Below are 21498 nucleotides of genomic sequence, written 5' to 3'. Positions count from 1 at the left end.
AATACGAAAAAAAAAAAAAACAAAATCCACAAATGCTCACTCACACAGCGAGCGAAAGAGAGCGACTGAGCGAGAACGAGAGAGAGAGAGTAAGAGTGAGCGTACGGCCAAGCGTGACGCCCCCACTCCCTCCCACGCCAGCTCAACACCGGCCCCAAAAGCGAAGTCGTCAAATGTAAACGATATTCGCAAACGTGGATCAGTTGACATTTGACAGCGCGCGTGTTTGCACGTTTATCTCAGCGGGCTTTACGTAGGCTCCACAGCTCTACGACAGCTCTAACGGGGACCTTACGGTTATTCGTTCGTTAAACGTGTCAATGAAATGTTTCACATAGAAATTTTTAAATTAAAGAACTGTTTAAAAACTTTTTAAATAATACTAAAATTTGGAACTGGCACACGCGTCGCGTATACGCCGCGTTATCAATCTCTTTTCACCTCCGTCGCTTGGGTAATTGATATAACAATATTCCGTGCAATGTGTTGATTATGCTATTATACGATTATGAATTATGATTAAAATTAAGACCGGGTCATTGTTGATTGAAATGAATGAATTTTATTCTTATTCAATTGAAAAGTGTCGCAAAATCACTTTAATTAACCTATTTAACTGTATTAAAAATTGCAAAATGATTTAAATTATCATTAACAATTGTTATGATCACGTGGAACACTTTTTTGGTTTCAATCAATGCCAAAATGCACAACTAATTAAATTTTTATTATTATTTGCTGAGAAAAAAAAACATTTAAGCCGAGAAAAATTGCTGAGAAATAAAGTTCAAGTTGTATAATAAAAAAAATGTATTACTTTTCGTTTCCTATTTTTTTTTGTCATTTGTTCCTATTGAAAATTTGCTTAGTAAGGATGGTGTTTTCATTAAAACAAAGCATTTAATACTTACTTAATTTCTCTAACTAATCTTAATCTTCAAACGTCGATTCTCTTACAATACTTAACGTCTTTAAATATTGTAAAACAACAAAGTTGAGAGTTATGAAAATCTTGAGCAAAATCGTACTAAATGATATCTAGACACTTTATGTATAAATTATTGAAAAGAAAGTTTAAGGTAGAGGTTAAAAAAGAGCGTAAAAGAGACAAAGAAAGAGAGAGTAAAATGATCAACAAATTCCACTTATATATTATAAGTAGATAGAGATACAAAGATACGATTAATATTACAGTCATAATTGGACTCCGTAGATCATATGTTTGTAAGATAAAAATTCTACAAATATTGGATATTTGACTCCTTGTCAAGTTCATCTATCAATTTTCCCTATTTCGCTCTATGAAATTGTTTAATTTGCGATAATTTTAATATTTAGGATCTTAACTCAATTCGGATAGTTGAGAATTTATTGAAGGATGTAAATTTGTTTCATTGTATTCGGAAATTGTAATTGCTTTAGAGAACGAAGTAAATGTATTTATTATAAAGATTATAGAAATTATTTGTAACAATATTTTGAAACTGAATTTTACAGAATGCCTGAGAGGACCAGCTGAATTTTATTTGAGTAGAAGAAGTTACTTTTTAAGTATAAAAGCGTACTCATTGTAAATACATATTAATATGTTGGAATATATGCCGGGTAAGCTTTCAAATATATTCCTGGTTTACTTTTACAGACAGATAAAGAAAGAAAATCGTATTTAGAGAGCCATCTAAGTTAAGGCAATTAAATAAGTTCATTTTAAAGTCATAATAAATGGAGTTTAATTACCTACTCATAAAATATTACAGTCGGGAGCTTAACCCATTCAAATCCAATATCTTGAGAAACGTGTGAATGAATCTCTTAGCGACACATTCCGTTGCTTAGCTCATGCATTTGTATCTCTTACTTAGTTGAAAAATTTACATATCACATGGCGAGTCAATGAGGCTGTTCTAAGTATTACAATGAAGCCAAATAAAATGCAATGTGAGTTACTTTGTAGTCGAAAATGTATCGTATGCTATGTATGTGTACATTGTGAATGTGTTAGATGCGTCTAATTAATAATTCTGAACCCATTTCAATGACCTTTGCGCTCGATATAAAGAGTCACTAGAGCATAGCGCCATTTGGATTGATGTATCACCGAAAACATTATGACGTAGTGCTTTGAATCCATCAAACTAAGTGTCGAGGGAAATTTCAACCATAAACAAACTCACTTAAGGCTCTAAAAAAATGGAAGGCAACAAAGAAATGCAGTTAAGAAGCTCGTCAAGTGACAGGGAAAAGTGTCAGCTAAGGGGGAACAAGACAAAGAAGATAAGATACAATTTTGTAACTGATGTCAAGTGAAGTGCCAGTGACTGTGATGGGATCTGAAGTGCGCTTCAGCCAGATATGAGTGTTTATCTGTCACCAAGATAAAAAGTGGAAATAAAAATTAAAAAGAAAAAGAAAAAGCAGTACAACGAAAATGGGACATGAAGCATGTGCTTGTTTATTTATATTTCTGTTTTCTGTTATAAATAAACAAAAGTAAATACTTAAGCATGTGAAAAGTTTATAAATTGTTGCGATAAGTGTTTGGACACAAATGCAAGATTATGGCCATAAATTGTGAGAGAGCTGTTAAACTTAACAGCAGCATAACATAACAGACTACATATGTTATTAGTTTTTACAGCAGAAAATGTGAGTTACTAGAGGGAATATTGAAAAAATTAACTAAGAGAGTAGCATACTTAATTCTACATCATTTTAAAATTAAATAATAATAAATAATAAACAAACCATAATATAATATGCAATTTTAAATCAGACAGTGAATTTAGACTTGTCCTCGGAATGTTTTTAGTAGCTTTTTAAGAGCTCTGTTAAGCTTGACAAAATCATAAAATTATAGCTAATGCTAAAGCCCTGGCAAACGTTTTTTAAAAAGTACTAAAATTTTGTTTGCCTTATATTTAAAACTAGAGCATATTTTTAAAACGACTTTAAATTCGGCTTAAAAATAATGTTGAGAAAAAGAAAAAATTCATCTTTGCCTCTAAGTGTATCCGAAATATATGTTTATCATCCTCAAATAACTTTCTGTCTTAAATATTTTTGTAAAATCTAAAAAAAAAATTTATTTTTAAAATCCTGTGAATAACTTATAAATATTTTTAATTTTAAAAAATTTCTGTAAATATTAAAACGGTCTTAACTAAAGTAACTTAAATCTGAACTTAAGGCGATTTAGCATGACTAGAAAATTCTCATATCAAAAGATTATTGAAATAAATCAAAGTTATGTAGGTTAATAAGTTATTAAGACAATTTGCAGAGTTTAGTAGAATTTGCTGGCATATATAGTATGTATAAATTTGTTAGAGTAGTTGTACTTTCAGCGTAACTAAGTATAAAGATAATAATAAAAGACAATGAGCAACTTTTTATTCTGTCTTTATTTGGTTTTATTATGATTTAAAAGCGCACACTAACAGCAAAAACAACAACAGCCACCACAACAACAACAATAATAATGGCATTGTGGTGTTCAAGGTATTAAAGTGATTTTAAAATATGACAACCGCAACGGCAACAACAACAACAAAAATCAGCAACAACAACAACAGCGACGGCAGCTACAACAAATTATGAGCATTAAAATGATAAATATGTGTATGAACGCAACAGCAACAACAACAATAACAAAGATGATTTTATGATCAAGCGACTATAACAACAACAAATTTAACGAATTTGATCAAAATAAATAGAAGCTGAAATAAGCCAATCAATATTTGCTTCTTGTTAAAATGGCAGATCAAGCTGGCCAAGATATAAATAGCCATAAAGCTGTCCAACAGCTGCCCAAAACCGCCTCCTCACCCACTGCCCTGAATGTGGTGACTAAACGCGCCACGCCCACCACCCTGTCGCCCCTTTCGCGGCACAGTCAACTGTCGGACAGCGGCGCCGAAAGCTGCGGCGATAACGATGAGCAACGTCTCATTCGGGGTCCCTCGATGCGGCCACACAAGTACATCATAATACCGGCCACGCCCACTTCGCCGGTGGGTGGTAGTGGGGCGGCACCACAGCTGCCATTTAGGCAGACCAATTCCACCACCTCGTTGGTGGCAATGGCAGCGGCTTTGCAGAAACAACAGACGCCACGTCAGACGCCGTCGGTCAAGTCGCGTCCCAGCTCGGATGTCATCCAGCCGCAACAGTTGCAGCAACATCTGCAGTTGCAACAACAACAACCACAGGCGACATCCACCTCAACGGTCACCTTCACCATTGATGACTGCGATGCAGAGGCGGAGCCGGACACGGCAGCTGTGGTTGCCCCTCCTCCTGCTCACTTTACGCCTGCCACGCTGACCTGCACCACTACAACCACGATGGCTGGACACGATGCACTCGCCATTTCCCCCCTCAGCTACGATTTGCGCCATCGACTGGGCAGCCATCACAGCAGCATGCGATCCGTCGTCTCAGGTAAGCTCCAGATCACCAGATCAATTCTTAACAACTGCAAGTTATTTTCAAAGACTGCGTCGAAAAATTCAATTTTCCAACTTTGATGCAGAATTAAATTAGAGGTCAAATAATAATCAAATTGATGTTCCGCATTAAAATCGGTTGGTTTTTGACAAAGTTATGACATTTTGAAGTTTAGGATAAAGTGTCAAGGGGCTAGTATGGAAAAAGGTCACTGATCAGTAAAAATGGACAGTAGGGGTCAAAAATAAAGTTTTCCAATTTTGATGTAGCATTTAATTATAGGTCAAATAGTGATCAAATTGGTATTCCGCATTAAAATCGGTTGATATTTGACAAAGTTATGACATTTTGAAGTTTAGGATAAAGTGTCAAGGGTCACTGATCAGCAAAAATGGACAGTAGGGATCAAAAACTAAGTTTTCCAATTTTGATGTAGCATTTAATTATAGGTCAAATAGTGATCAAATTGATATTCCGCATTAAAATCGGTTAATATTTGACAAAGTTATGACATTTTGAAGTTTTGTATAAAGTGTCAAGGGGTTAGTATGGAAAATGGACACTGATCAGCAAAAATGGACAGTAGGGGTCAAAAATTAAGTTTTCCAATTTTGATGTAGCATCAAATTATAGGTCAAATAATGATCAAATTGGTATTCCGCATTAAAATCGGTTGATATTTGACAAAGTTATGACATTTTGAAGTTTAGAATAAAATGTCAGGGGTCTAGTATGGACAAAGGTCACTGATCAGTAAAAATGGACAGTAGGGGTCAAAAATTAAGTTTTCCAATTTTGATGAAGCATCAAATTATAGGTCAAATAATGATCAAATTGGTATTCCGCATTAAAATCGGTTGATATTTGACAAAGTTATGACATTTTGAAGTTTAGGATAAAGTGTCAGGGGGCTAGTATGGAAAAAGGTCACTGATCAGTAAAAATGGACAGTAGGGGTCAAAAATTAAGTTTTCCAATTTTGATGTAGCATTTAATTATAGGTGAAATGATGATCAAATTGATATTCAGCGTGAAAATCGGTTGAATTTTGACAAAGTTATGACATTTTGAAGATTAGGATAAAGTGTCAAGGGGCTAGTATGGAAAAGGTCACTGATCAGCAAAAATGGACAGTAGGGGTCAAAAACTAAGTTTTCCAATTTTGATGTAGCATTAAATTTTAGGTCAAATAATGATCAAATTGATATTCCGCATGAAAATCGGTTGATTTTTGACAAAGTTATAACATTTTGAGATTTAGGATAAAGTGTCAAGGGGTTATGAAAATTGGACACTGATCAGCAAAAATGGACAGTAGGGGTCAAAAATTAAGTTTTCCAATTTTGATGTAGCATTTAATTATAGGTCAAATAGTGATCAAATTGATATTCCGCATTAAAATCGGTTAATATTTGACAAAGTTATGACATTTGAAGTTTTGTATAAAGTGTCAAGGGTTAGTATGGAAAATGGACACTGATCAGCAAAAATGGACAGTAGGGTCAAAATTAAGTTTTCCAATTTTGATGTAGCATCAAATTATAGGTCAAATAATGATCAAATTGGTATTCCGCATTAAAATCGGTTGATATTTGACAAAGTTATGACATTTTGAAGTTTAGAATAAAATGTCAGGGGTCTAGTATGGACAAAGGTCACTGATCAGTAAAAATGGACAGTAGGGGTCAAAAACTAAGTTTTCCAATTTTGATGTAGCATTTAATTATAGGTCAAATAGTGATCAAATTGATATTCCGCATTAAAATCGGTTAATATTTGACAAAGTTATGACATTTTGAAGTTTTGTATAAAGTGTCAAGGGGTTAGTATGGAAAATGGACACTGATCAGCAAAAATGGACAGTAGGGGTCAAAAATTAAGTTTTCCAATTTTGATGTAGCGTCAAATTATAGGTCAAATAATGATCAAATTGGTATTCCGCATTAAAATCGGTTGATATTTGACAAAGTTATGACATTTTGAAGTTTAGGATAAAGTGTCAAGGGGTTAGTATGGAAAATGGACACTGATCAGCAAAAATGGACAGTAGGGGTCAAAAATTAAGTTTTCCAATTTTGATGTAGCATTTAATTATAGGTCAAATAATGATCAAATTGATATTCCGCATTAAAATCGGTTGATTTTTGACAAAGTTATGACAGTTTGAAGTTTAGGATAAAGTGTCAAGGGGTTAGTATGGAAAATGGACACTAATCAGCAAAAATGGACAGTAGGGGTCAAAAATTAAGCTTTCCAATTTTGATGTAGCATTTAATTATAGGTCAAATAATGATCAAATTGGTATTCCGCATTAAAATCGGTTGATATTTGACAAAGTTATGACATTTTGAAGTTTAGGAAAAAGTGTCAAGGGGTTAGTATGGAAAAGGTCACTGATCAGCAAAAATGGACAGTGGGGGTCAAAAATTCAATTTTCCAATTTCAATGCAGAGTTAAATAAGAGGTCAAACAATGATCAAAATGATATTCCGCATGAAAATCGCTTGATTTTTGACGAAGTTATGACAGTTTGAATTTTTGGATAATATGTCAAGAGGTTGAATGGATATGGAAAAAGTGGACAGTGATTGGAACAAAATTCACAGGGATCGGAAAAATGTACAGTGAGGTAAAAAAAAAAAACTAATTTTCCAATTTTGATGCAGAATCAAATAAGAAGTTAAATAATGAAAATAATAATATTCCGCAAGGAAATCGTTTAATTTTTTTCAGAGTTATGTCAGTTTAAAGTTTTGCGAAACAGAAGATTTGTTCTCGAACGCTGTAAAATTAAAAGACTTCAAATTGGGCTTGCAGATTTCTATCTTCCATACGCAGCTCTAATTTATTTGTCAACTTTATTCTTATTCGAAATTGTTACTTCTTTCACTTCCACAGCTTATCTTCCTGGTCTAAGCGATAGCAGCTGTAATCTCGCCGGCAGCTCGGCCGCCAATTCCGGACTGCAAGCCCCAATCCCTCTACATGCAACCGCAGGCCTCTCTCAGAGGCAGTTCCTATAACTTTCATGAGCTCGCTGGTGGCAATCAGATTTACTCGGATGTCACATCCGTTCGCTCCTTGGCCTCCATTGGCATTGGGTCCACGGATGGACGCAAGTTGGTCATTAGACGGGTTCCAACGACAGCCAACGAGTTGTTCGACATGGTTAATCCACAAACACCACCGTAAGTTGAATATGTATGTAAAGGTTGTACCTGTAGGAGATTAAAAAAAATATAAATATTTAGTCGAATTTAGCCATCAGTATATTAATATTAATGGAAGATGATAAAGACAATAGTTATAATAATAATTCACTGCTATAAAAGAATCAAGATTAGCGAAGTTACACCTAATTCAGATACACCTAATTCATTTATTTAAATATATTTAATTCATTTCGCCAGCCCTGGTTCCATTAGCATATCAAAAACGCGCCTTTTGCCAATCAAATTGACGTTCACATCAAACGCTTTAAGATTTATCGCCAATTTTGGCACCACTTGAAGGGAGACAAACATTAAAAAAAATAAAAAAGCAAATGTTATCACACCTTTTTTATGGCAAACATGAGATTTTAACACCATCTGTGAGGATCGTATAGATGAGGGCCACATGATGTCTCTTCCCCTCCCGCTGGTCGTGAAACGTGAATAGCTTCGGATCGTTGGATGAAACGGATTGTTGCGCTATTTTTAAGCAACGTTCCTTAACGAGATCAATAGATCAACATAAGTAGACTCGACTCTATTGACTTTAATAATTGGCGCTTCTAAATCGAATAGTTCGCTCGAATCGAAAGATTAGTCCCAAGCTATAAGCGCCAGGCGATATTCAGTAAAGTGACGACCTACGAACGGTGCAGTTGGTTCCTCAGCTGTTCGAATCCTTTTTCGAGTGTTTCAAGTGTATTTAAAAAGTGACAGAGTGACAGTAATGGACGCATGGATAACGTGAATCAAGCTTAAGTTTATTATACATGAACATATTCTCGCATTTAGCCTAAACTATATCTCTGAGAATACATTATAATATTCCAACGAGATGCCTTATCGCAACGATATCGACGCACAATCCTCAAAACAATCCGAGCAATCCTTTTTTCGCATCAAACGTGTGGCAAAAGTGTAAGCTGCGTTCTCTTACATAACTTGGCCCAAATCGTGCCAGCTTTTTTAGACCCAAATCAAAATCTAATAGCTTTCAATTTAAATTTATATACCCCATTATGATAAACGGCGTTTGGTTTATTCATTAGCGAAATGCCGCTGATTGAATATTAACGTTTACTTAATGGATATGTGTGCTGTTCAAATTTGTGCTAAAGATTCATTGAATGCTGTCTATATATAGAGCTGCTCATAGGTCAACATTAAGGCACGTGTCATAGAGGCCTACAAGTTTTAATTGCTCTCATTGAACTTGTTTCTATCAATATGGCAACTTGTTCAAGTTATTTATTTTTTATAACATTTATTATTCTATTCCTGACGAGTGTTTTACTTTTTTTTAAGTGAAAATATAAGTTTTAATATTTTACAATAGAGAAAAAAAATTATTTTTTATTTTATATATATTTTAATTATAAAACCGCAATCAAAAGGATTCCACAACTAGACTTTCGACTGAATAGACCCATGCAAGACTTATAGAGAAGAATACTGTTTTAAGAGATAGAAGATATATTTCTTATCAACCGTACTACTAAAGCTCTAGAATTAATTTTTTTCTGGAACAGAATGAACGTATTCAAGACTTAGGCTCATCAACAAGAGATTGAGATTAAAACAATAAGATTAATTTGAGACGTAATCATTATCTTGAATCCAAATTATAATATCAGAATTGTTAAATTAACTAAAGAAAATATAGATTTTGGAATCAGTCTTATTTTCAAGGCACCAGTCTGGTGAGTTTTATCCTAAGAGTTATCAAGAAAATTAAATACATTTCTTATGACTTAATAGAACTCCTGAACATTTTAACTCTTAAAGATATCTGATAAATCATTTAAATTATAAATTATATCGAAGGCAAAAGATTCGAATCGCTTCATAATAACCTCAATTCAAAAGGAGACAAACTCAAGCAATTATTCTCCAAAGTATCTTATCAATATTATTATAGAATACTCTGATTATCTCAGTTTACGTAATTCAATTTATAGCCTAACCTGCCAGCGAATAGAAAACCAACAATAACAACAATGGAGAACAGTAGCTAACACCTCATCAAACTGTTCAACCCTCCAATCTAAACAAACACCCCCAATCTCAGAGATCATTTAAGTCAACAATGCAATGGCATTTGACACCTCGGACAGTTCCCCCATTATTGTTGTTGTTGCACTTGGTATATGGCATATTATATTATAAATAGTGTCTGCCATGTGATTACTACAATTAAACTACAAATTTAACGCACCAGAAATGTTAGTTCGGGGGCGATGTTTATAAAATCTGTTTGGTAGCCCTCTACTTTGGTCTGTGTCAAGTGTTGACGGCAATTAGATGCGCCTGGCTGCCTGATTATAATGCAACTGTCTATGAATACATTTATGAATACACTCATTTGATCACTTCGTGATTTTTTTGTTACCACACAGACCACTGGGCATCGATGACGATGACAGCTACATGGACATGTCCGACGAGGCGGCCCATTTGAAACCGCGCCAACAGCATTGGGCCAACAAAATGCAGTTTGTCTTGGCCTGCATTGGTTACTCCGTTGGCCTGGGCAATGTCTGGCGTTTTCCCTACATGTGCTACAAAAGTGGAGGGGGTAAGTTCCAATAACCATACATTTATTTATGAAGTCAATAGAACTTTATAAATTTTAAAAATATTAAATCAAAATAATACAAAATTTAAATTAACATCACAAAATTATATTTAAATTAAGATGAAGGTATTCTGTGGGTTTTTTAATAGTAAATATTGGCCCCATATTCGTTGCTAGATTTGGAAAATGTCAAAAGTCGATCCTTAACTTTTCAAATAATAGAAAAGTAAACGATTGATGGCTAAGCCTCAACAAAATTATGTAGATTAAAATTTCTGATATTCTGTGGGTGTTTTAATATTAAAGATTGGCCCTACGTTCGATGCCTAAAGTAAGAAAGGTTGAAAAAGTCTGTCCTAAAGTAATTAAATAATATAAAAGTAAAAGTTTACATGCTTTCAGCATTTTTACATAAGTTTTGTAGTGGAAAAAATTTCAAAAGCATAAAGGTTCAAGCAAACTAATAATTCTAAAAACCAAACTAGATATGAATCTTAACGGAAGTGCCTGATAGAAAGAAAGAGAGAGAGAGAGAAAGAGAGATAGTCACAGCTGAAATATAGTTTCGGCAAATACTTTTGATTCTATGCGATAACGTTGAACTTGGAAAATTCGCGCTTTATGCGACATTTCCGCTGTAAGCTCATAAATTAAAATTTGTTCAAGCTCAGCGCAAAAGCATAAAAACAACGACGAAAATAAAGCGGTCACTGTCATCTCAATAGTATCTTAACTTTGCTTCCTTCCCTCTTCTCCATCCACACGCAAGCCACTTGACGATCTGCGTCCATCTTCATTTACACATTTCTCTCTCAATCTTGCTCTGTTTCTCTCGAGAAGAGAGACATCTCATTTACATTTATGACTGTAGAAGATACGAGCTGGCTTATAGCATTTGCAATTGTTGTTTGATGTCAAATATTTATAATTAATTTAATTTGTTTACTTAGCTGTTGTCTTTTGAGTTTCTATCTCATTACATTGACATGTATCTTTCTATCTTTATTGACAATTTGCAGGTGTGTTTCTAGTACCTTATTGCATAATACTCTTCATATGCAGCATACCGTTGCTATTTATGGAGCTGTCTGTCGGACAATACACGGGACGAGGTCCCATCGGAGCACTGGGTCAACTTTGTCCCCTTTTCAAGGGTAAGTTCATAACAAACTGTCAACGCTCAACTTCAGACATCAGTTAATCAATGTGAGTCAAAGAAACCTAATTAAATTATTAAGAACATACGATACGCTTTATCGCATAGTTTTATGATAAATGTGATAAGATAAACAAATTATTAAGCGCATTTTATAGACAAGATTATTAATAGGGAATGACGTGGAATGCAGCTATGACAACTGAAAACGTCTGAACTTATTTTATAACTAGACACAGCGAAAGACAACGTGACGTATGCGTAATCTCCGCGAAATCGAGAGTTTGTAAAACGTATAGAATCTATATCAAGAAATATCGGTAAAGAAAAAAAAAAGATAACAAAAATTACACTTTTTTTACCAAACAAAATAAGTGAGTTTTTTCTTTGTCAAAACCATTACTTTAATTAATTCAGAGCGCTTAAAGTTACTTTATCTGCAGGTCAACATAACGTATGTGTTATATCAAGAAGATTACATGATTGATTGTATGTCTCTTAAAGTTTCGAAAGACGTTCTTAGATGAAGGATTAGTATGTTTTGAATATAAGACCAGATATTTTGGAAGGCAATAAGTAATTTTACGAAGTTTAAGAAGACAAGAGCTAAGAAAGTATTAAAATAAAATACTACCAAACCAAAGACTGAATAAATGCCTTTTGAAGCTTTAAAAAAGACATGTCAATCTTAATGGTGGCTCAAGTCTTCATAAGGAAAAATTCCGAAGATACATTATCTAGATTTCAAAGTGACATATGACAGCAAAAGTTGATTTAACTGCCTCTTAAAGGCCTTCGAAGGTCTACAGAAGACTCTTAAACAATTCAAATCTGACTAAGAAGTAGAAGTATCTTTTCCCCTATCTTGAAACTGACGTGTTGACAGTGTTAAGGCCTGTCAAAGAACTCCCCTAAAATTTTTATGATTGAGGAATTAGAGCAAGTGACATTTGAGTAATCTAATGATCCTCTTGAAGACCACACAATGTTGCAAAAGACTCATAACAAAACTTAATAATTTACAACAAGATTTTGATTTCAAATTCAACTTTAAGTACTGATAGTCGTTGTCTATTTAGTACTCATCCCCGTTAATTTAGAGCTCACAATTCATTGCGTCATTTTATGGACATATAGTACAATTTGCACGTTTACTATATGCGTCACGCTGACACGATTCCAGTAACTAAATTTAGAAATGTTCTTTTGAAAATGTAAAACAAAAAGACTCGCAACAATATGAGGATTACCCATAGGGGCATGACAAACAAATATGGGCGCTGCTTTAACTAAGTTCATTGTCAAGGTCTGAACATAGTTAGAGTACTTGGTAAATATGTAGTTACTCAACCGAGAGTTGAGGTTTCAGTTTACATTGAAAAAAACCTCAAATGTCGCCAAAAACAAAACCTAAGCAAGCAAGCGTTTGAAAGTGAGAATAATAAACAGAAAGATACTCTTTTAGCTGGTATAAAGTGATAGAAAAGAGCGTAGAATACTTATAAAATTTTAAGAATATTTAAAAACAATCTTAAAATAGACATATAGTTAGATTCAGTAGTATATCATTCAAATTGCCGTTGTAATTAATCTAAAATAAATTCAGGAAATTTGATTTTTCAATATAGTTTTTATAATATATTTTTTAACTTTGTTTAACGATATTGATTCTTATTTATTCTGGTTCTTTTATATTTCTAAAGTTACCAAAATCTTAATTTATATACAATACAGAAAAAACTAACAATCTCTAAGAACAGTCTGAAAAATACTTAATAAAATGCATACGCTTTGCACGTTCACTTGTTTACAGGGTATTCGATTCTTACACTTGACTTGGAAAGACTTGAGCGACTTACACTGAAACTGTAGCACTTGTAATTCGCAGGTGTTGTAGAATTTCTACACAACATGATAGGAAGAGAAATAAATAGATATAGAAACACAGGGAGAAAGAGAGATAGAGAGATAAAATGCTAATTAGTTTGTAACTTTGTTATGGGAATGGCGTGAAAATGTGAGTTGTGAAAAAAGTGAAGCGGAAATGTTTTGAGCGATTTACGTACGCGTCTCTCAACTAAATGCGAGACACCGAAAGTAACGCTACTACTACTTTCCCCCTATCGTAAACTATTCAAACTTCCCTTCACATAATAATAGTCAAAAGGCAGCAGTCATAAATCTAATAAACAACATTAGTTTGACATATTTGCAAAACGCTTAATTATTGCCAATGTTTTGCCAATAGAATAGCCTTGTCACGCCCAAAAGTGACCACGCCCACGCCCCCAACAAAACTGCAACTGAAAGCTAACTAATAAATATTAATGGGTAATTTTTGTGTTTAGCCAAGATATAAGTTTCAAATGACTGCAAACGGTACACAACCAATTATAATTATGCAGATGAGTGCGAGTCTGTCTAGACATGTGATTCGCCTGAACCAGTTTATATATTAGCATAAACGACCTGATTATTCGCTAAATTAACTCTTAACTAGCTCAACTCGAAGCGATCCTAAATATAATGCAAACCAAAGTTGTGAAATTCCATAAATCAGCAAAGGATTGTAGCAAAACGAGGAAAAAAGATCTCAAATATTTATAATAGTAGAAAATTTACATATAAATTGCAGTTCTGTTCGGCATTTTCATTATAAATATATACATTCTTTCAATTTGATACTGAACCAGATAGGCACTAAATTCTTTCATTAAAAAAATTATTAAGCCAGTACAAAAAATATACTTAAATAATCTCTTGTGAAATTATTCAATGACTAATTAAAATTAATCACTTACTCCCATTATATTTCTAGGAGCTGGACTGGCCAGTGTAGTTGTCTCCTTTCTCATGTCCACCTACTACAGCGTCATTATAGGTTATTCAATTTATTACTTTTTCACATCGTTCAAAACGGAAATGCCGTGGATTGACTGCACCAACAGGTAAATACACTCAGATGAACATGTTCAAAAATGTATTCACTTATTCACGTTTGGATTTAACAGATGGAACACTCCCGATTGTTGGGTGCCACAGAGCAAGGAGATGAATATCACCGCACCGAATACATCACGCACACCCTCCGAGGAATTCTTTGAGTATGAAACACATAACGATTAGAATTTCGACAAATAATACAAAGAATATCAAAATTGAGAGAGTAAAATTAGGAAATCAAAAGAGCATGTAAATTTAAAATTAGGAAACCAAGTTTAGGATTTAATTCATTACAAAATTTAGAATTATATACAAAGTAGATAAAAATTCAAATTTAATGCCAAAATTAAAAATGATAAAATTCGGTAGTCGAAATCAAAAATCTTACGATTTTGTAACAAAATTTTATGGATTTCGACATTGCATTTTTTTCGACAACTGTTTAATATTTTGGTAAAGTTCAATAATGCTCTTATATATAGAATCAAAAGATGTGCTTTAAAAATCTAATAAACACTATCAGTTTCTTCACCTTCGTTTCTTCCAAATAAATATGTAATTAGTTACTATTCGGAAGGAATTTTATAATTTTATACTTTGAATATTTTTTCGCTTTAACACATTTTCCATCCTAACTTTGCATTCTCTAAAACATATTTTTAGCTTTTTATAGCCTTTACTTTGAAGTTTAAAAAAAAAAAAATAATTCATCATTCAAATGAGTTAGCGAATTAATCAAAGTAGGAATCTCTGCATTACAGAAATAAAGTGCTGCAGATAAGTGCGGGATTGGAGTATCCAGGCATGATGCGTTGGGAACTCTTTGCCTGCCTTGTGTGCGCCTGGTTGATGGTTTACTTTGCCACCTGGAAGTCCATCAAATCCTCCGCGAAGGTGCGATACTTTACGGCCACATTCCCATTTGTGCTCATCATCATTCTCATGTTTCGAGCGGTGACTCTGAAGGGAGCCGACGAGGGATTACGCTTCTTTTTCCGACCCAATTGGTCGGAGCTAAAGAACTCGAATGTTTGGATCAATGCAGCCTCACAGAACTTTAATTCCCTGGGCATTACATTTGGTTCGATGATCTCGTTTGCCAGCTACAACAAGTACAACAACAACATACTCCGAGACACGATTGCCGTGAGTGTTGTGAATATATTGACCAGTTTACTGGTGGGCATCTTTGCCTTCGCCACACTGGGGAATCTCGCACTGGAGCAGAACACGGATGTGGGGAACGTGATTGGCGATGGTCCCGGCATGATATTTGTTGTGTATCCACAGGCCATGGCCAAGATGCCGTATGGCCAACTCTGGGCCGTCATGTTCTTCTTCATGCTGCTGTGTCTGGGCCTCAATTCACAGTTTGCCATAGTCGAGGTGGTCGTCACTTCCATACAGGATGGTTTTCCACGCTGGATCAAAAAGCATTTGGGATATCATGAGATTGTTGTGCTCTTTGTCTGTGTCATCTCGTGTCTGTTTGGCCTGCCGAACATCATACAGGGTGGCATCTATTATTTCCAGTTAATGGATCACTATGCCGCCTCGGTGACAATTATGTTTCTGGCCTTCTGCCAAATGATTGCCATTGCCTGGTTCTACGGCACCGGGCGACTCTCCAAGAATGTTAAGCAAATGACCGGAAAAGCGCCATCCTTCTACTTGAAATCCTGCTGGCTCATCCTAGGACCTTGTCTGCTCTTTGTACGTATTAATAATTGTAATTTGGGCAAGTCTTTAACCAGTCTTCTTTTCTTTTCAGGCCATTTGGGTGCTGAGTCTGGTGAACTACAAGGAGCCCACGTATCACAATGGACGCTATACTTATCCAGACTGGGCCTATGGCATTGGCTGGATGTTTGCCTCCCTCTCATTGATCTGCATTCCCGGCTATGCCATCATCAACTTTATGCGCGCCGATGGCAGCAACTTCTGGGAGGTGAGAGTAATGCAACAACTTCATATTATAGGATAGGCTTTTAACAAACTTAAGCCTGAAAAAAAAGAATCTAGATATAGGGCTTAATTAATGATATTCTATTTGTGGATGGAGCATCCTGAAAACGGAATAAACAATTACTTTCCATCATCTGCATCAAAATTAGTTTTAATTCTAATTTTGGAACTAAATTTTAAAAAAATTTAAAAAATTTTTAAATTGTTATAATTTAAATTGGTAAGTTATATCACAATATTAAAAAGTACCAAAAATTAAAAATTACACAAAAAGTAATAAATGTTTTGGTATTTTTAATTTTTTATTTTGGATGTTTATTTCGTTTTTATTTTAAATTTTTATTAATTTCATATTTAAAAACTAGTTAAAATTCTTTTAATTATAAATTTAAAAAAAACTTGAATTTATAATTCTTTTCTAATTTTTATTTAAAAAATTATCAATTTTTACGGTCTGCTCTCTTTCCACAGCGCATAAAGATTACGTTGCGACCGAATATTTACGAGTGCAAGATTTGCGGTGAACATCACTGCGAACACGATTATCCGGAGCAGGAGCAATATATGCTGGCACAGGAACTGGGCAATATGTACAAGCCAAGCACACAGGGAGCGGGTCAAAAGCCGGGTTACAATGCAATGCATCCATCCCATACAACGCCCATGCAACATGGACTCCAAACGGAATACACATATCAATCCAAGGAGGAGCAATCAACGCATCCGACAACAGATCAACAAAGTGTTAAGTAGAGCTGCCAAAACCAGGAGGAGGCCTAGTTTTCTGTTCAATTGTTAACAATTTCTGAGTATTTCTTAAATATAATTTTTGTTTTAATTTGCAAACAATAAACGCAATTATAATTTATATTTGAAATCGGTCTTTAATGAGCATGTAATATTATTTAATTTAAGCTTATAAACCTTTCAATTGATGACAAGCTTACATATTTTTTAAATAGTTATTTATTCTGTATTCTCCTTATTTAGTCTCATTTATCATACTATTATTAAGTCAAAATAATCTGCACTTGGAAAGCACTTTAAAGCTTGAATTGAACTGGTTTAAAGCTCAACTTTATTTCGTATATTAAATCCACAACTCACAAAAGAAAGCAATTGAATCTTTAAGCAAGCTTTGAACTAAGATTATATCAAATTTAATTTTTATCTTTGGTCGCTTTTAAAGCGTCTGAACATAGCGATACAACAAATCAAACTCCTCGAATTTGGGCACCGCATTAAAGTTGCGCGGTATATTGCAGTATTGCGCATAAATGAGTTGACTCTCTGGCGGCACAGTGGGCGGCTGAACACTGAGATATGAGTCAGTGCCGTAGTCACTAAGCGGTCGCAGTGTGATTCCCCGCATCATCTTAGCCAGCTCTTGTTCCCGCTGAGCCACCGCTGTCTGCGAGGATTGGATGCCACCGCTAGACAACTTGCCAATTTGAACGTATTTCTTATAAATGGCCATGCTCGGCTTGGAAGGTGAACTAATTGTGCAGCCATAAACCTCTGCCATGGAAGGCAGCATGGAGGCCAGGGTGAAAGCAGCTGGTTCATCAGTTTCCGTTTGCTTGGACTCCTTCTCGGCAAAACTGGCACTCAGTTCCTCATCGCTGGAGCTGTCGTCGCCCTCACTGGAGCTGGAGGAGTTGCTGTTAGTGGATCCCGTGGAGCTTTGGCCAGTCATCGAGGGATTCTGTCGTGCCTTGCGAGACGGCTGTATCTGACGCTGAAACGGACTGTAGTTTGTGCGGAATGTGGGCATATATTTCGTAGCCAGTTGACTGATCTCGAACTCAATGTGTTCACTCAAGTCTGTCCACTTGAATGACTGATGATAATTCGAGTAGGCATCAATCATCTCTAGTCCATTGCTGTGCACTCGAATCAGCTCCTTCACCAGCTTGTTGGCATCTGCGCACGGATACGGCAAACTCTCCCGCACCTTTCGACGCACCCAATCCGTAATCGGTGCTCTCGATGTGCTCGGCACAAAGGCATTGTGCATATCGTAGTCCGTTTGCAGCTCCCAAATGGGTTGATTCACTGCAAAGTTCAAGATGAGATGAAATCAGTGTGACAAGAGTGAGCCCGACTATAAAAGACCCTGTACTTGTTCTGTATAATAAGACAATTATGGTCAAATTATAAAGAACACATTTAAATCGATACGGCTTTGGAATTTTGAAAATTGAAAATTTATAAATATAAAGTTTTCATTTTTAATCGACTCCTTATATTGTAATAGCATAGCTAAAAATCTTGTCAAATTTAACAAAAATTTGGACTTGTAAACTTCAAACTTTCATAACTCAGTTAAAACTGAACCGATTTTCATTTTGATCATGGATTGGCGTCTTAATTCATTCTGCATCCAAATTTATTTAAATTTTGTTAAAAAATATTTTTTCTCCAGATCTTGGATTTTATTTTAATGTTAAGGGTCCCCCCTTTGGAATTTCGAAAATTGAAAATTTTAAATCTTAAGTTTTCACTAATAATTGACTCCTTATATCGTAATTAGTATAAAACAACACTTTAAACATGATTCTGAGACGTTTAATTTTTCTGTAAAAAATCATGTCATATTCAACAAAAAGTTGTAAGTTGCTAGATCAAAGATCGGACCAACTACAAACTTTCATAACTCAGTTAAAACAGAACCGATTTTCAAACGGAATGTCACTTTTATCATGGTTTGGCGTCTAAATTCATTCTGCATTAAATTTTTTTTTAATTTTGGAAGATTTAGCTAAGATTACGATTTCTTCTACCTGCCTATAATATTTATGATAACAAGTTTGGTGAATCTAGCTCTTACAGTCTCTTAGTTCTTAGTGTACAAACAGAATAACAGACAGACGAACTTTGAAATTAATGCTGATCAGGAATTTATATACTTTGTTGAGTCTTCTGACAAACTTGATAGATCCTTCCAAGTAAATTTGCAAGTAAATTATTTAAATATAAGAAAAATGCGATAATCTTACACTTGGTAAAGCTGGGTTTGTAGAGACCCAGGAAGAGGTTGATGCTCTGCTGTTTCTCCGTGTCGCTGAAGGTGTTGCTGTAGTAGCGACTCAAGGTCTGCATCAGATCGTTTCCCTGGGATGCCCAAACCGCCGTCTTGCGATACGTCTTGATGCGATGTACCAACTGGGAGCCACCGTATTGCAGTGCCAATGTGTCGCCATGCTCCTCGTACAGATGCTCCAACATTGTGACACAATCCGAGTCAAATTCCAGTTTGGCAGTCTTGAGGAAACCCATCCGCTTCAGCTGGTGTCCCAGCGCACACTTGCCAATGGCGAACTGTGCCGAGTTGGTGCGATCCAGGCAATCCACGCAATTGGTGCGCACAATGCCGGACTGGAAACTGATCTCACTGCCCCGATGTGCCTTGTGAAACATGCCCGTCATCTGGATAATGCTCTCTGCGTGCACGGCCAGCTGTTCCATGACATTGCCACCGCTGAGGCGACTCTGACGCGCCATATCAAAGTGGATGTGCTTCATGCGATGCTGCGGCGGCAGGAACTGGTTCAGATATCGAATGCTATGCTCCAGCTCCTTGGATATGATGGACTCATGCTTGCGACGCTCCCGTTTCTTCACCAGATTTAGCATAATCAGCGGCGCACCATAGTGAAAGAGCAGACGCTCGAAATGACGCGATGGCGTCTGAGCATAAGGATCAGAAATGTCCAGTTGTATAGGCGGTTTGGGCACCATCTTGCTAATGTCCTGGGACCAGTGGGAGGGTATTGATCCTCGCATCTGGGTGAAGGCACATAAACGCTGGCCATCACTAACAATCTGCTCCGTTTCCACCTCGTTGGCCACGTCGCCCTGAAAGAAGGATACTTGTTAAAAAAAAATATGGGTGTATAATGAAATATGGGACAATAAAATGGATTTGGGGAGAAAATAGAGGCATTTATAGACGGTATGTTGGTCTAATATGGGTATATAATGGAAAATGGATTAAATCTTTGTTTTGAATGGAATTGCAACCTTGAAGTTGGCGCCTCGCTTCAGGAATCGTGTGCCGGCAAAGCGCGTGCTGCGACGCGCTATGAGACAGACACTGACATGGCGTCCAAAGATGCTGATGCATGATTGGCTGACATAGCCGTGCGTGACCTCCAGCAGCCAATCCTTGAGCATAATGCCGTCCATGGCCTGCAGCAGATATGCATTCCAAACGAAACGCTTGCGGGAATCACTGCGAAATGCGTAATCCACACGCTCGTGTGGCTGCTTCACATTGTTGGTGAGTGTGTTCCAGTCCGGCAGCGGTTCATCCCGCTCCAGATTCACCTGGGCGCCCACAAAACGCGGTGCGGATTCATTATACTGCAGCGTGCGCGTCAGATCGTAGGAGTAGGAGAAGTAAAAGTTGCTCCGGAGATCAATGTTCTGGAACATGCGCTTGTAGCGCTCCTCGTGCGGATGTGGAGGTCGCTGGGAGGTCACCTCGTTGACCCGCACCATCACCGTGTCCTTGATGGTGTAAACCAGGTGCATGCCAATGTGTGCACAGCATTTGCGCTTCGTCACCAGGATGAGGTAATAGCCCTCCAGGAAGCGCACAAATCCCAGCACGCCATAGGCACTGGTCACTTTCGGTGATCCCGTCAAGGTGGACACAAATCGGCGTATCTCCAAACTGTTGAATTCATTTGCATTCTCCTCGATGCTCAATCGATTGAGCGCCAACCGATCGATGGTGAGCAATCGAAAGCGAGTCTCGCGATTGTTGCTGCCCACCAAATACAATCTCTGAGAAACCAAAACAATGCATTCAATTCCATGCAAATAAATATACATTCCACTTGTATTTTACTTACCGCACGTGTTTCATACAGCACCACCTTCTGTATTGAGCTTATAAGCGGATTAAATATTATATTTGGATTATCATTGTTCATTTTAGTGCAAGTTGTTGACGACACCCACAATAAAATAAGTAGCTATCGAAATATCGATGCATTTGTTATTCGATTTAAAAAACGCCATTTTCAAATCTGTATTTAACTGCTTATTATATACCTGATTTTATAATGCAGTTTATAGAATTTAAAGCACCCATTTTAATATAATAATTTTGTAAAAACCGAAATTACTTTAGAATTTAATTGAACTAATCAATTAAAAAAATAAAATATGAATTGAAAATTTCGGAGCGA

At 36.0% G+C, this 21498-nt stretch overlaps 2 protein-coding genes across 2 annotated transcripts; one reads left to right on the top strand and one right to left on the bottom strand.

Annotated features, from left to right (window-relative positions):
* Positions 1-206: 206 nt before the first annotated feature.
* On the top strand, positions 207-17173 carry LOC117780051 (sodium- and chloride-dependent GABA transporter ine). The gene is given in 11 exon segments (XM_034616429.1): positions 207-454; positions 3428-4443; positions 7348-7429; positions 7431-7637; positions 10058-10236; positions 11256-11390; positions 14211-14340; positions 14404-14496; positions 15097-16048; positions 16107-16283; positions 16772-17173. Coding segments are annotated over 10 exon segments (2925 nt in total). The 5' UTR covers positions 207-454; positions 3428-3755; the 3' UTR covers positions 17054-17173.
* On the bottom strand, positions 17165-21269 carry LOC117780052 (polyphosphoinositide phosphatase). Its single transcript, XM_034616431.1, has 4 exons — positions 21160-21269; positions 20324-21091; positions 19300-20158; positions 17165-18355 (listed from the first exon to the last, which is right to left on the bottom strand). The coding sequence occupies exons 1-4, from the start codon at positions 21238-21240 to the stop codon at positions 17484-17486; spliced, it is 2580 nt and encodes an 859-aa protein (XP_034472322.1). The 5' UTR covers positions 21241-21269; the 3' UTR covers positions 17165-17483.
* Positions 21270-21498: the final 229 nt, after the last annotated feature.

The sequence above is a fragment of the Drosophila innubila genome (genome assembly GCF_004354385.1).
Source record: "Drosophila innubila isolate TH190305 chromosome 2L unlocalized genomic scaffold, UK_Dinn_1.0 4_B_2L, whole genome shotgun sequence".
Classification (NCBI taxonomy): domain Eukaryota; kingdom Metazoa; phylum Arthropoda; class Insecta; order Diptera; family Drosophilidae; genus Drosophila; species Drosophila innubila.
Note: the sequence above shows the minus strand (reverse complement) of the source record. Positions and strands in the feature narration are given on the sequence as shown.

Coding starts and splice junctions, on each gene's coding strand:
- LOC117780052 (XM_034616431.1), bottom strand. CDS start 21,240: ATGAACAATGATAATCCAAATATAATATTTAATCCGCTTATAAGCTCA. Junction 21,092..21,159: donor TGCTGTATGAAACACGTGCG/GTAAGTAAAATA, acceptor TTGGTTTCTCAG/AGATTGTATTTGGTGGGCAG. Junction 20,159..20,323: donor AGCGAGGCGCCAACTTCAAG/GTTGCAATTCCA, acceptor TCCTTCTTTCAG/GGCGACGTGGCCAACGAGGT.